Source organism: Marmota monax, unplaced genomic scaffold (genome assembly GCF_021218885.2).
Source record: "Marmota monax isolate L192 unplaced genomic scaffold, Marmota_monax_Labrador192_F-V1.1 WCK01_AAM20220418_F8-fsc00207, whole genome shotgun sequence".
Lineage (NCBI taxonomy): Eukaryota > Metazoa > Chordata > Mammalia > Rodentia > Sciuridae > Marmota > Marmota monax.
Window position 1 is genome coordinate 2,595,076 of NW_026692713.1, and position 13,856 is coordinate 2,608,931.

At 40.9% G+C, this 13,856-nt stretch overlaps 1 protein-coding gene across 1 annotated transcript; it reads right to left on the reverse strand.

The window, feature by feature from the left end:
• Positions 1-1,646: 1,646 nt before the first annotated feature.
• On the reverse strand, positions 1,647-13,240 carry Msmb (microseminoprotein beta). Its single transcript, XM_046446735.2, has 4 exons — positions 12,929-13,240; positions 9,166-9,256; positions 7,753-7,858; positions 1,647-1,899 (listed from the first exon to the last, which is right to left on the reverse strand). The coding sequence occupies exons 1-4, from the start codon at positions 13,115-13,117 to the stop codon at positions 1,773-1,775; spliced, it is 513 nt and encodes a 170-aa protein (XP_046302691.1). The 5' UTR covers positions 13,118-13,240; the 3' UTR covers positions 1,647-1,772.
• Positions 13,241-13,856: the final 616 nt, after the last annotated feature.

Genomic DNA, 13,856 nt, shown 5'->3' on the forward strand with positions numbered 1-13,856 from the left:
TAGACACAGAGAGACAATGTTGTTTGCCAGGGATGGACAGAGCAGGTAGTTTTGTAGACTTATTGTTTAATAGGTTTAGAGTTTCAGTTTGGAATGATGGGAAGTTCTGAAGCTGGATGGAGGTGATGGTTGCACAGCACTATGAATATAGTTGATGTTACTGAACATACTTTAAAAATGGTTTAAATGATACATTTTATGTTATGTAAATTTTGTCACAATTTTTTTTAAAAAAGAACTGAATAAATAAGTGTCAGCCCAGATTCTATATCATCTGACTCCAAAATATAAGATTGTTTGCACTGTATCATAGCATGCAATTCTTCACATCCACCACTGCAATACCTTCTTCATATTTCTCCCAATGTCAGTGCCGAGCCTTGTACATATTAAGTTTTCTACCACTGAGCTATACTCCCAACTCCTGTTGATTTGTGACCAGATGTTAAACTAGGATGGGGTGGGGGGTACTGAGAATCAAATCTGGGGATGCTTTACCACTGAGCTATATCCCCAGACCTCTTTTACTTCTCATTTTGAGACAGGGTCTCACCAATTCACCCCGTCTGGCCTTAAACTTCCAGTCCTCCTGCCTCTGCCTCCCAAGTCCCTGGGATGATAAATGTGCAACACCACACCCAGCAAAATGAAACTCTTTCTGAACTGGGCACATTGATGCAAAAAGCTCCAAGAAGAAGCCAGCCTTGATCACCTCTTCAGCAAAAGCAGCCAAGAGTACATTGTGCCCTTTGCTCTCCTGTCCCCCACTCTGTCTTCAATGAAAATGCTGACTCTGGAATGAGATTTTTATGTAACTAAAGGAACCAAAGCAATTTCTTATTACTCAAGAGTGTGGAAAAAGCCAAGGGGAACTGCCTAGATTGCTCAATAGATCCACATGTTTGAACAGACTGGATCAGGGGTAGGGGAAATACAGCTCTTTATCAATTTCTCATGGGTTATTTAGCAATGGATGTGCTTGTTTGTGATCTGTGATGTGTACTCCAAGCCGTGGGAGAGCAGGGGCTTGATCTCTCTGATTCACTTCTCTATCCCCAGGCCCAGCACAATGTCTGGCCCAGGCAGTCAGCACAGTGTTGAGTAAACACATATTCTCTGCCACAGAAACTGTAAAGAGAACCAATGTTTCAAGTCACTCCATTTTGGGTGGTATGTATGCAGCAATTGATAACTGATCCTGGAGTCCATCGACCTGGCCATTCTCCACCACCCAGACAGCGCCTAGGCCTTTGAATTCCCTGTCAGACTGCCCCAGGGTCAGGAGGGCACTTCCTGCTACCTTGCTCTAATCTTAGGCAAACACAGAGGGATGTGGAACAACAGCGAAGGCACTGCCTAAACAAGAAGACAGAAGATAAACATGAACACCTCTAAAGAATTGGATTTCATCTCAAAGACATATTTATTGTTGTTTTTCCCTCCATCCACCAGGTAATAGACACAGGCAGCAGAATAGTAATATATCAGAAATGGCAAAAGTGGCAGTGGTCCACCTAGAAGAATATGCCTGATGACCAATTGGAGTGTAAGACAAATACTATAACTTTTACTTGATTTATTTTTAGCTCCTTTGAATATTTGTATGCTTTATAATACATATTAAATCAGTGAAAACAATACAAGTGTTTGCTCAAAATATTTTTTTATTGATTGGTAGGGCTAGGAAATCACAGGCTATTAGAGGCCATAGGTGAATGAGGCCTATCCTGGAAGGGCCTGGGCCCTGACAGGCTTGGAGCATTAGAAGAATATTATACTACCCAAGTGTTAACAGAGCAGGGCTTTCCTGGGTTGTTCTTCTCCTCCACAGTATAGCTGCAGTTCGACTTGTGAAAGATTTTCTCGCACTTGGCATCAAAACCAACAGGTTCAAGAACTCTGTCATTGAGACAAGACCAAGACCCATTAGAAGGAAGAACAATTAGCCACCCTACCCTGCTGCCCAGTTCAGCTCTGTGCAAGAAAAAAAACCATATTCCTTGCCAACTTGAGGGAACCCATTGGCTAGCATCCCAAAGCTTGGCCTCCATGTCCTTGGACCTACCCATATTATCAAGTCACATAGACCATTCCTAACTTCAGTCCTATGTTCCAACCTACATACAAGAAAGATAGGGGTAAGGCTTCTCTGGAGCTGGGCAGCTTCTTCCAGTCTATCCCTACATACCTTCCCTGTTCAGGAAATGACCAGTAGCAATGCTGCTAGAAAGTGGGAAGGGAGCAGTTGCCCTGGCCCTAGCATAGCAGCCTGTTAGAAGAGGAGCTACCTCAACTAACAGAAGCAAATAGGTACCCCAGGCCAGGGTCATAGGGCCCAAGAAGAAGTTGATGAAAACTAAATATCACCTTCTCAGAAACATCTACCTACACATTCACTGGTGCAGTTTGGGGGCTCACTGCTCCTTTGAAGTCTATTCATACACTCTGGATTTGATTGACCCTGCCTAAAGAGTATAGAAGCAGCCATCCCCAGTGCCCTTAGTGACAGTGTTTCCTTTCAAAACCCTTGACTTTTATTTTACTAAAAAGGACATTTCTTAAAGCTAGCCTAAATCAGTGTCATTCTTTAGTCCCTAATTATCTGTCTCCAAGATGTCTGAATTTGTAGCCCATGGTGGTACCATGAGAGAGGATAGCAAGAAGTCAGCTCACAGCCAACCAGAACACTGGGCATTGAACCTAAAGGATTGATCACAGCTCAAATCTGTGGGAATGTCATCCCATGAGTGGAAGCAAACACTGGAATGGTGCCTTTGGCTCAAAAATTCTGGTTTAATATTTTTTCAAGAAAAAGGAATGAGAAAGTAATAGTATTTGATATTTTGAAGAGTTTTGATAAGATAAAGTAGTACTAATGTTAGAATATTAAGTGGAAAATTCAGATCACAAAACTGCAATATAAAGTTTGATATCTACTATGCAAATGGAGAGAAAAAAAGCATAGATAATAGACACAGTGGCACAGGCCTGTAATCCCAACAACTCAGGGGGCTGAGACAGGAAGATAGCAAATTCAAGGCCAGCCTCAACAATTTAGCAAATCCTGTCTCAAAATACAAATGAAAAAGGGCTGGGGGGGGGGGGGCGCGGGGTTGGGTTGTGGCTCAGCGGTAGAGCACTCACCTAGTGCATGCGAGGTCCTGGGTTTGATCCTCAGCACCACATAAAAATAAATAAGTAAAATGAAGGTATTTTAAAAAAAAAAAAAAAAGGCTGGGAGTGTAGCTCACTGGTAGAATGGCCCTGGATTAAATCCCCAGTTCTACACAAACACACCCACACACACAAAAAGAAATTAAAGACAAAAAGAAATTAAAACCTTAACAGTTATTACCTTTATGCAGTAGGATTATACATTTTCCTCCTGTACTTTCCAATAGTTCTAGAATTAAGTGTTTTACTTTGAAAGTTTTGGAAAATGTTTAATGTTTTAAAGTGGTTTAAATGTCTAATGTAAATGTTTAATGTTTAAAAGTGATTACTTGTTGGTGAGAATGTGAAATGGTGCAACCACTTTAGAAAACAGTTTGGCAGTTTCTCAAAATTTAAACAATATTTACATTTGGCCCAACATTTCTTCCAGGTATATGCCTCCAAAGTATTGGAAGCAGAGACTCCAAAATACGTGTTCATTCATACTAGTGCATTTGCTATAAACAAAAAGTGAAGTCAAAAACAAAAAGTGAAGTGAAAAACAATTATCCATCAATGTGGATGATAAACAACATGTGGTATAGCAATACCATGAATAGTATTCCAATATAAAAAGAATGACGTACCAATATAACGATGAAAGATGGATAAACCTTGAAAATATGTGTAGTAAAATAAACCAAGCACAAAATAATCAAATATTGTGATTTCATCCACATGAAATATGTAAAACAGGCAAATCCATAGAGACAGAAAGTAGATTAGAGGGTAACAGGAGTGGAAGTAGAAATTATTGCTTAAAGGATACAGCAATTATCCTTTAAAGTTAATTTAATGGGGTCATTAAAAAGTTTTGGAAATAGTGGTGATGATTGCACAATATTGTGAATGTACTTAATACCACTAACTTGAATTGTACACTTTAAAATGCTTAAAATAGTAAGGCACAGTAGCACATTCTTGTAATCTCAGTGACTCAGGAGTCAGGAGGATCACAAGTTTGAGGACAGCTGGGGCAACTTAGTGAGATCCTTAGCAACTTGGTGAGACTTTGTCTCAAAATAAAATACAAAGAGGACTGGAGATGTAGTTCAGTGGTAGAGCCCTCCTAGGTTCTATCCCCAGCACCCCCCCCCCAAAAAAAATGGTTAAAATGGAAAATTTTATGTAATGTATATTTTACTCCAATATAAATTGTTTAAAAATAGAGTAGTGTTTATTGAAACAAATACCTTTCTTTTGCAAGATTTTGGTAGGAAATGAAATTGTGTAATTCTCCAGGTTTGATGGGATATACCTATAATCCCAGTGGCTCAGGAGGCTGAGGCAAGAGGATCTCAAGTTCAAGACCAGCCTCAACAATGTACTGAGGCCCTAAGCAAGTTACTGAGACCCTGTCTCAAAATAAAAAGAGATTGAGGGGCTGGGTTTGTAGCTCAGTGGTAGAGCACTTGCCTAGACTGTGTGAGGCACTGGATTCGATCCTCAGCACCACATAAAAATAAATAAATGAAGGTATTGCGTCCATCTGTCCATCTACAACTGAAAAAAATTTTTAAAGAGAGATTGAGAAGGGTACTACAAGCATTGGGTAATCAGGTGTTCAGAGCTGGAGGCTGGGTGACCTTGGTCCTTTGCCTCCCTCACTGCAGTCTGAGAATCTGGGCCTGGACAGAAGAACATGTGCCAAGACATCTCCCATGCAATGCCTGGGGAGCTTCTGCCTGAGCCTCTGGACACTGATAGTGCCCAGATCTGGGCACTATCCCATAGGAGGGGTGATGGGCCCAAAAAACTCTTCTAGAGAAAACTTAATCAAAATTGATATTTTTGTTATGGTCAAAAAATTTTTTAAGTTCATGAGAAAAATAGAATGGGTAGGAAGTGAAGCAATTCCAAGGAAGTTGATTCTGAACAGTAAGGATAAATAAGCACATTTCTCCATGGTGGAGCAGTGTGTCAAAAGAATAGAAAATGTGGCCGAGAAAAGGGCACTGTGAGCCAGTTATTCCCCTAGGCTCAGGAGACACAGGCAAGGCATAGAGAAAAAATTAAGTATTTATTGGAAGAGCTGGGGATACTATATATGTGAGCTTATATGTGAGGGAGGAATTGTTCATCATAGATTCAACCACAAAGACACTTGATACAAAGACAAATCTCTGGCACCACAAAAATCAAGATTCAGCTATAATACACAAAAGTCCAGCCAGGGCAATAGCTCCAGACAGCCTGGTGGCCAGTTTCCCAGTCTGATACTCTTCTTGTTTTGATTCACATTTACCAGGAGTCCTGCTCAATCAATGCAAGCAGAACTTTCCAGACACTTAAATTTTGATAGGACTCAGGTATTTAAGAGCTTGCTCCTCTACTCACTGGTGTAGTCATAAGAGTCCCTGAGGCACTTGATAAAATTCAGATTCAGAGGCAAGTTTGGGGAATGCTTTACAGCAATGCTTCCATTATCAAAACCTCTCCTGTCACACTGGGGGTATAACTCAGTAAGCAATTGGTAGAGTACTTGCCTAGCATGTGTAAGGCCCTGGGTTTAGTTCTCACAACAGAAAAATTAAAAATCAGTCTTGTTCTTTCAACACACTATAGGCCATGGCTGACTGAAGGAAGAATCAGATGGATTGGGGGCCGGGGTGGCTGGCATGAACAAAACTGCAGATACTCTGTGTTCTATTTCCCCACGTACAAGCCTTTTCCATCCATAGCAACTCAGCAGAAAACATCTGCATAACCTTTGGCTGCCTTGAGTTCAAATTGAACAGAAAAGCAACATGGGGTTTACAGTATAAAGCATACTACAAATCATGCCTCACACCTCACATCTCTTCCCTCTGCCTTTGCTCAGATCATTCCCACTCTTGCAAATCTCCAACATCAAAGCCAACATGACCATTAAGACAATACCCACCCACTCCCCAGACTGGGGTTCAAACCTAAGGGTACTTACCACTGAGCTATTTCCAGGCTTTTTATTTATTTATTATTATTATTTATTTTATTGGTAGTAGTAGTAGTAGTAGTAGTAATAGGTATTGAACACAGGGGCACTCTGTCACTGAGCTACATCCCCAGACTTTTATTTTTTTATTTTGAGACAGGGTCTCTTTGCTTAGGGCATCACTAGATTCTCCGTCTGTTTTGAACTTAGAATCCTTCCATCTCAGCCTCCTAAATCACTGGGATTACAGGATTGGTGGGCATACAGCCATGTACCACACCACTCTGGACCCACTGGGGCAATTTCTAGAATAGCATCAGATGACTGGATAAGCCTTCCTATCTTCAGGAACCTATCTAAAAATAGGTATTTAAGAATAAAGATACTGCCCAGAATGGTTCTGCACACCTGCATTCCCATCAACTCAGGAGGCTAAGGCAGGAGGATCACAAGTTTGACGCCAGCCCAGGCCACTTATCTCAATGGATATCTCAAATTAAAAAGTAATTAGGGGAAGGGACTGAGGATGTAACTCAGTGGTAGAACACCCCTGAGTCTAATCCCCAGTACCATAAAAAATAAAGAATAGAGATACTGTCCAAGTTTCAAAACAATTTAAATAAAATGGAACACAACCCAAGTGCCTACAGATAGATAAGTATGTAAATGTAATGTAATATGTACAGACAATGAAATATTATAGACCTTGAAAAGGAAGGAAATTCTAACATATACTACAACATGGGTCAACACTGAGGACATTATGCTAAGTGAAGTAAACTGATCTTGAAAGGATAAATATTATATTATTCCACTTAAATGAGGTTCCTAGAATAGTCACATTCATAGAGACAGAAAGGTGGTTTCTAGGAGATGGTGGGAGAGGGAATTGGGTGGGAGAAGTGATTATGGAGTGATTATTTGATGAGTACAAAGTTTTAGTTTTGCAACATGAAAAGACTTGGCTGGGTATGGTAACCCACACCTGCAATCCCAGCAGCTCAAGAGGCTAGAAGGAGGATCACAAGCAATTTAGTGAGACCTTATCTCAAAAACAAACAAAAAAAGATGAAAAGACTTCTGGAGATGAGTGGTAGTGATGGTTGTATTTATAATAATATAAATGTACTTAATGCAACTGAAACAGTCTGCTTAAAACTAGCTGAAATGATTAATTTTATGTTATATATACATTACCACAAGGAGATATGACTGAAAACTAACCCTTCCTCCCACTACAAAATAAAGAGTGAACCCTAATGTAAAAGAAGGACTATGGGTGATGATGATGTGTTCCCTCAGGTTTATCAATTATAGAAAATGAATAAAGATACTGCCCAAAATGGTTGATAAAGGGGGAGGCTGTGTGGAAATGGAAATCTCTGTATATGGAGTATGTGAAAATCTCTGTACTTCTCCAATTCTCAGCAACTTATGGAGACCCTGTCTTAATAAGAAAAAGAACTGAGGACATAGCTTAGTGGCAAAGTGCCCCGGGTTCCATTCCCAGGACCAAAAATAAAGTCTATTTTAAAAACTTGAAGCATGGTGTTTTGAAAGAGGTAATAGCTGTTCATCAAAGTCAGCCACATCCCTGTATTGGTCCCCATTAGCTTGAGACTTACAAATTACAGCAGCTAATTTCACGTTCACGGCAATAACACTCCTCACAGTTCGAATTTGTCCATTTCGAGTTCAGTGGGTGTATGACTCCATTAATATCCTTGCATTCTAAAAGAGTACACAGGGCATATCAGTGAAATAGTCAAGTCACTTAACAAGGACAAGGCTTGTCAGGACAGGGAGGCCAGGCCCTGCCATGTGATGATAGGCAATTTTAAAGGCATTTAAGAAAATGCTTCAGTATTGACCATGGCTAAATTCCTGCACTATGCAGTCTTTGTCACTGATCATGTTTTCTTTTTAATAATTTTTTAGTTGTAGATGGACACAATATCTTTATCTAATTTATTTATTTTTATGTGGTACTGAGGATCAAACCCAGTGCCTCATATGTGTGAAGCAAGTGATCTACCACTGAGCCCCAGCCCCAACCCTGATAATGTTTTCTTATACCAAGTTTAAATCTTTCCAGATTTTATTTCAGAGCAGACATTTCAAGAATAACTCAGGCCCTCCTGTTTAATCAGGTATTTATTATGAGCCTATGGGTAACTGAAGCCCAGCTTTTTCCTACTGGATCATATCTGGATAAATAATTTACTTTTTCACTTCCATTAGCTTTGCATAAGAGTTTCTCAGCCCTGTGTACATGTGAAACACCTTCTTTACTTAAAAACATCTATGGGCTGGGGGTGTAGCTCAGTGGTAGAGCATGTGCTTAGCATGCATGAGGCCCTGTGTTCAATCCCCAGCATCCAACAAGAAAAAAAATATATATATGTCTGAGTCCCACCCCATGACACTGAAATTGGAATCCCTTAGTGTGGGCCCATGTCTCTGTATTTCTAGGAAACTCCCAAATGATTCCAAGGTTCAAACAGAGATGAGAACTACTTCCTTAGATCCTTGCTGATCCAAGTGTGCTTGAAGGACCAGCAACGGCATCACCTGGGACCACTCTGAACTTGGATACTCTCATATCTGCTTCAGATGCACTGAATCAGAACCTACATTTTAACAAGATTTTCCAGAGATTGGCACACACATGAAGGTTTGAATACTGCTTTGGAATAAGCAGTGGTTCTCAACCCTGGCTGCATTTGAGAGTCCATCAAGAAGCTTTTAAATATGCTGTTCCAACCCCAGAGATTCTGATTAACCTGGTTTTAGATGAGGCCTAAGCATTGGTAAGTTTCAGAAGCTCTCTAGGCAATTCTCATCCAGCCAGAATTGAGAATGACTGCTTCATATGCAGGGCAAATTAAAGTCATTCATTTTATTCATTTTCTATATCTGTCTCAACCCTCTTCCTCATGGAGATTCAAAAGGCTCTCATCTACCAATAGGCCATACCTACTAGGCTATAATAACATAATAAGCATTGAAAACCCAGGACTGACGAGTATGCACATTACCTTGATCACTGTCCAAAGTGATTGCATAGCACTGTGCATTGCATGCAGTCATGAAGGTAGCAAGGACCATAAGGCTGGCCAGGAAAGCCTTCTGAAATGTAGATAAAGGTCAGGGGTAGAGAATGAGTAAATCCAGGTGCTGTTTCTTGACTGAATGTCAAATTCAAGGGTCCCTGCTGAGGTCTGGTAAATGCTACTGAAGATGGAACTTCTGCCTTCAGGCAACCTAGCCAAGGAACTGGCTTAGCAAGTCACTAAAACAAACAAAACACACAGAAAGAGCTACAAGCCTGTCAAAATCACAGAGCAATAATGACAGTATGCTATTTTGTTACAGAGGAAGTTTGGGAAATGTTTGCAGATAAGGTGATGATGTTTTAAGATATTTTATAGAATATGTAGAATGTAAAGGACAGAAAGGAAGGGGTGGAAGGGTTTCATAAAGATAATAAAACATTGACAAAGACACAATTGACAAAGAGAAAACTATTGGAGTCTTGCTCAAGCTGAGTTGGAGATGCAACAGAAAAGATAGATTAGAGTGAGGCTAAGAGCTTCATTTTGAAGGTGACAAAGGCATTTTTAAATTTTATTTTATTTTATTTTTCTCAGCACTGGGGATTGAACCCAGGTCCACACTACTGAAGCCAGATTTAAAGAAAAGTAGTGTAGTTAGGTAAATCGAGTACAATAAAGAAAATGGAGTCCAATCTGAGTCCTGGAAACCAGAACAACACCTGGGGAACTTGAAATGTTAATGTCCCCAATGCTCCCGCCCATCCTAAAGAACTGTTAATGAAGTAGCTCCCAGCAAAACTTTGAGACCTTATCAAACCACTCCAGGCCCTTCCTGCGGCCCTAGGTCCACAACTTTCCCACCTTTTGGCCTTCCCACCTGCATTCTATCACTGCAGGATAGAAGGAAATAAAGGATTGGAATGTGGGAGGACAAAAGAAGAGCTTAGATATAAAAAAGGGAAGACCTCCTCTTATTCCGCCTTTCAGATCCCCTTCTTCCTGGAGGTGGTGGGGGGTGTCTTTTCTGCTGTCCTTTAATAAAGCCTTCCACTTTCCACTCTACACTTGCCTTGGCATTCTTCTCTGGTGTTATACTTCAGCATTTGGGGAAGCAAGGACTCGTCACTGGTAAACAGCGGTAACACTACCACTGAGCTACATCCCCAAACCTTTTTATTTTTGAGACATAGCCTTGCTGCATTTCCAGGCTGGCCTCGAACTTGAGATCTTCCTGCCTCAGCTGCCTGAGTTACTGGGATTACAGGTGTGTACCTCCATGCCTAGCTGATAAAAGCATATTTGATGGCTGCATGAACAAACGAAATTAACCTAGATTGAAATCAGTAGGATAAGGAAAAGTAGCAAGTTGCCCTTGTCGTCTTTTTGAGGTAAGTAAAATAAACAAGTCTTGGTGGCACACGCCTGTAACACTAGCAATTTAGGAGAACAATATCATTATATGAAGGATTTCTATATGCCAATGGAAAAAGAAAAGCATCTAAGGAGAAAAATGACAAGGGAAACAAAAGGTCATTTAACACACATATGCAGAAACAAATAGAAATTATGAATAAGCACATGAAAAGTTAAGCTGATTGATAACAAAAGAAATGTAAAGTTGTTGCTGGGCATGGTTGCATGTGCCTGTAATCCCAGCAGTTTAGGAGGCTGAGGCAGGAGGATTGCAAATTCGAAGCCAGCCTCAGCAATTTAGCAAGGCCCTCAGCAACTTAGTGAAACCCTGTCTCAAAATAAAATATAAAAAGATCTGGGGATGTGGCTCAGTGGTTAAGCTCCCCTGGGGTCAATCCCTGGGTCCCAGCTCCCCCACCACCACCACCAAAAAAAAATAAAAATAAAGATGTTGATAAAAGAGTACTATAATGGGCCAAGAATTAACATTTAATTTATACTACTACTCAGAGCAGAACAGAGCACACAGGGGAAGTGACATGCACAAGGATCATATGTTGGAACAGTTTTTATGGAGAACAATTGGAGAGTGTACATCAAAACTCTTAAGATCATTTAAAACAGTTGAGTTCATGTTTATTACTTCTAAACTCGGATCCTAAGGAGAATAGCACAGAGATGAAGATAGACTCCTTCGGTGCAGTGGTAAAAGATAAAGACACAAAATGCCCAAAGAGGCTAGGTTTGGTGGCACACACCTGTAAACCCAGGGACTTGGGAGGCTGAGGCAGGAGGATTGCAAGTTTGGGCTCACCTCAGCAAATTATCAAGGCCCTGAGTAACTTACTGAGGCCCTGTTTCAAAATTTAAAAAAAATAAAATGGGCTGGGAATGTAGCTCAGTGGTTACTGGTTTAAAAAAAAAAAAAAAGCTAAAAGAACAGAACTGTTTGAGAACACAATGATCCAAAACAACACCTGGCAAACTGACAAAGTGGGAGAAAAAATGACTTGAGTGAAAGGTCACTATGAACCAATAAGAGAAACAAAGCCAATTACAAAGAATTCTTGATGGTGTTATTGCTGTGATGTCGAGTGAGGTTCAGGGACAGACTGAGGGAATGTACCAAGTTTAACAAGGCATTTTTGAGTGGTGCAATAATGAGAGCTTTAGACTTTCTCTCTAATTTTCTAAATTTTCTACAATGAAATGCATTTGATTTATAACTACAAAGAAACAAATGCATTCTTTAAGCAAAACAAAACAAAAACAAAAACCCTCAATTCACTCAGCCCACACCAGGACTTAGAATTACACTTGCTCTTTGTGTTTTACTCTTCTTTTTCTAAATCTTTTCAGTTGTAGTTGGACACTATACCTTTGTTTTACTTATTTATTTTTACGTGGTGCTGAGGATTGAACCCAGGGCCTCACACATGCTAGGTGAGCGCTCTACCACTGAGCCACAACCCCAGCCCTTTGTTTCATTCTTCTTTTGCATGATCTTCAGTTTAAAATCACAGTGGAAACCTACATTTTTCTTTTACCCCAAAAAAGCCAGCTTTGTGACAGAACCTTTGCTCTCTTCATACAGAAAGAGGGCTTCCAGTGAGGGGGCTGCAGTGATCATAGGAATCTTGAGGGTCTTGTTTCTCTCAGTCATAGAACAGAGGAATCAAAGGAAATGAGCCAGGTCTGCAGCCCAGGGCAAGCAAGGTGTGCAGAATCCATCAAACTCCCTCTGCTCTGGGACAGAGACACACGACTGAATGACTTGGGGATGGAGTCTAAACAAGATATTGGGGAAGAGAACATAATTTATTTCTAAGATTACCCATTTGACAGTATCTCAGGCTGGACCTGGTGGCTTGTGCCTGTAGTCTGAGGCAGGAGGATTGCAAATTTGAGGCCAACCTGGGCAACTTAGCAAGACCCTGTCTCAAAACAAACAAACAAAAGGGCTGAATATGTAGCTCAGAGGTCAAACACTCCTGGGATCAATCCCAAGTATAAGAAAAAATATACAAAAAAAGATAATATGTCCGAAAAATGCCTGCAACTGCCCCCCCTCGCCCCGTCTATTTCAACCTGTTTCCTCCCCCAAGAGAGGGGTTCTCCCACTTGAGTGGGCACCACAATTCCTTAGGGAGCTAATAAGAAACACATAATCTCAGGTTCATTAGAAGACCAACAGGGTCAGTGCCTGTCTTTACCTAGTCTCCCAGGTGAGAGTCACAGGAAAAATGATCCAAACCAGTTCTGCCTAAATGAACACATGAATACCTGGGGGAGCTTGTTAAATAAAATACTTGAGGATTCTGCTTCAACAGACCTTCACGTGTGTGACTGAAGCATCCAGGGGATGGTGATGTCGATGCAGATGCTGCTGGTCTGAAGATCGCTCCTGAGAAGCTCCAAAGTCCCTTCCCATTCCTGAATTCTGTTCTGCCACAGGTCTTCCCTCTCTCTTGCCTTCCTTTCCTGTATTCAATAATCGTGAGTCCCTGATCCAAGCTGGCATGGGAGAATGGTCATTGAAGCCGACATGTGTTAGGGTTTTCTAGGTGGTGTGGCTTTAAACCCAGCCTTGGGATGAAACAGTCTGATAGTGCCCCTTAGAAATTGGGCCCTTTTAAGCAAGTCACTGCTCCTAGAAGGGTTTTACTCTCTGTGGGGTTAAATATTAATCAGTGCCTGGGAAGACTTTTCATACCTGGTGGTGAGATAAGGACTCCAAAGAAAACAGAAAAGGAAAACTTGGCACTTGCCTTGTTCAGTTTTTAGGTGGGGATCAAAGCAGAGTGACCTTGGTTTTAAAGCAAAAGAATATATTCACAAAACATCTGAAGAAATCCATCTGCCAGCTGAGCTCAGTGGTGCATGCCTGTAATCCCAGAAACTCAGGAGGCTGAGGCAGGAGGATCACAAGTTCAAAGGCAGCCTCAGCAAAAGTGAGTTGCTAAGCAACTCAGTGAGATCTTGTCTCTAAATAAAATACAAGACAGGGCTTGGGGTATGGCTCAGTGGTGGAGTGCCCTTGAGTTCAATCCCCAGTACCGAAAAAGAAAAAGAAAAAAGAAATTCATTTGCACAGTGGGCACATAACCTACCCTATATATTCCCCCTGCTTCTAGGAGCAGGGCCATTTTCCATATTCTCCCAGCTTGCTGCCACCAAGCAGCATGTCTGTAATAAAATGTCCAAACCATCTCTGTTGAGTCCTCCAAATTCTTTCTTCAGAATTGGTAAACAGTGTACTT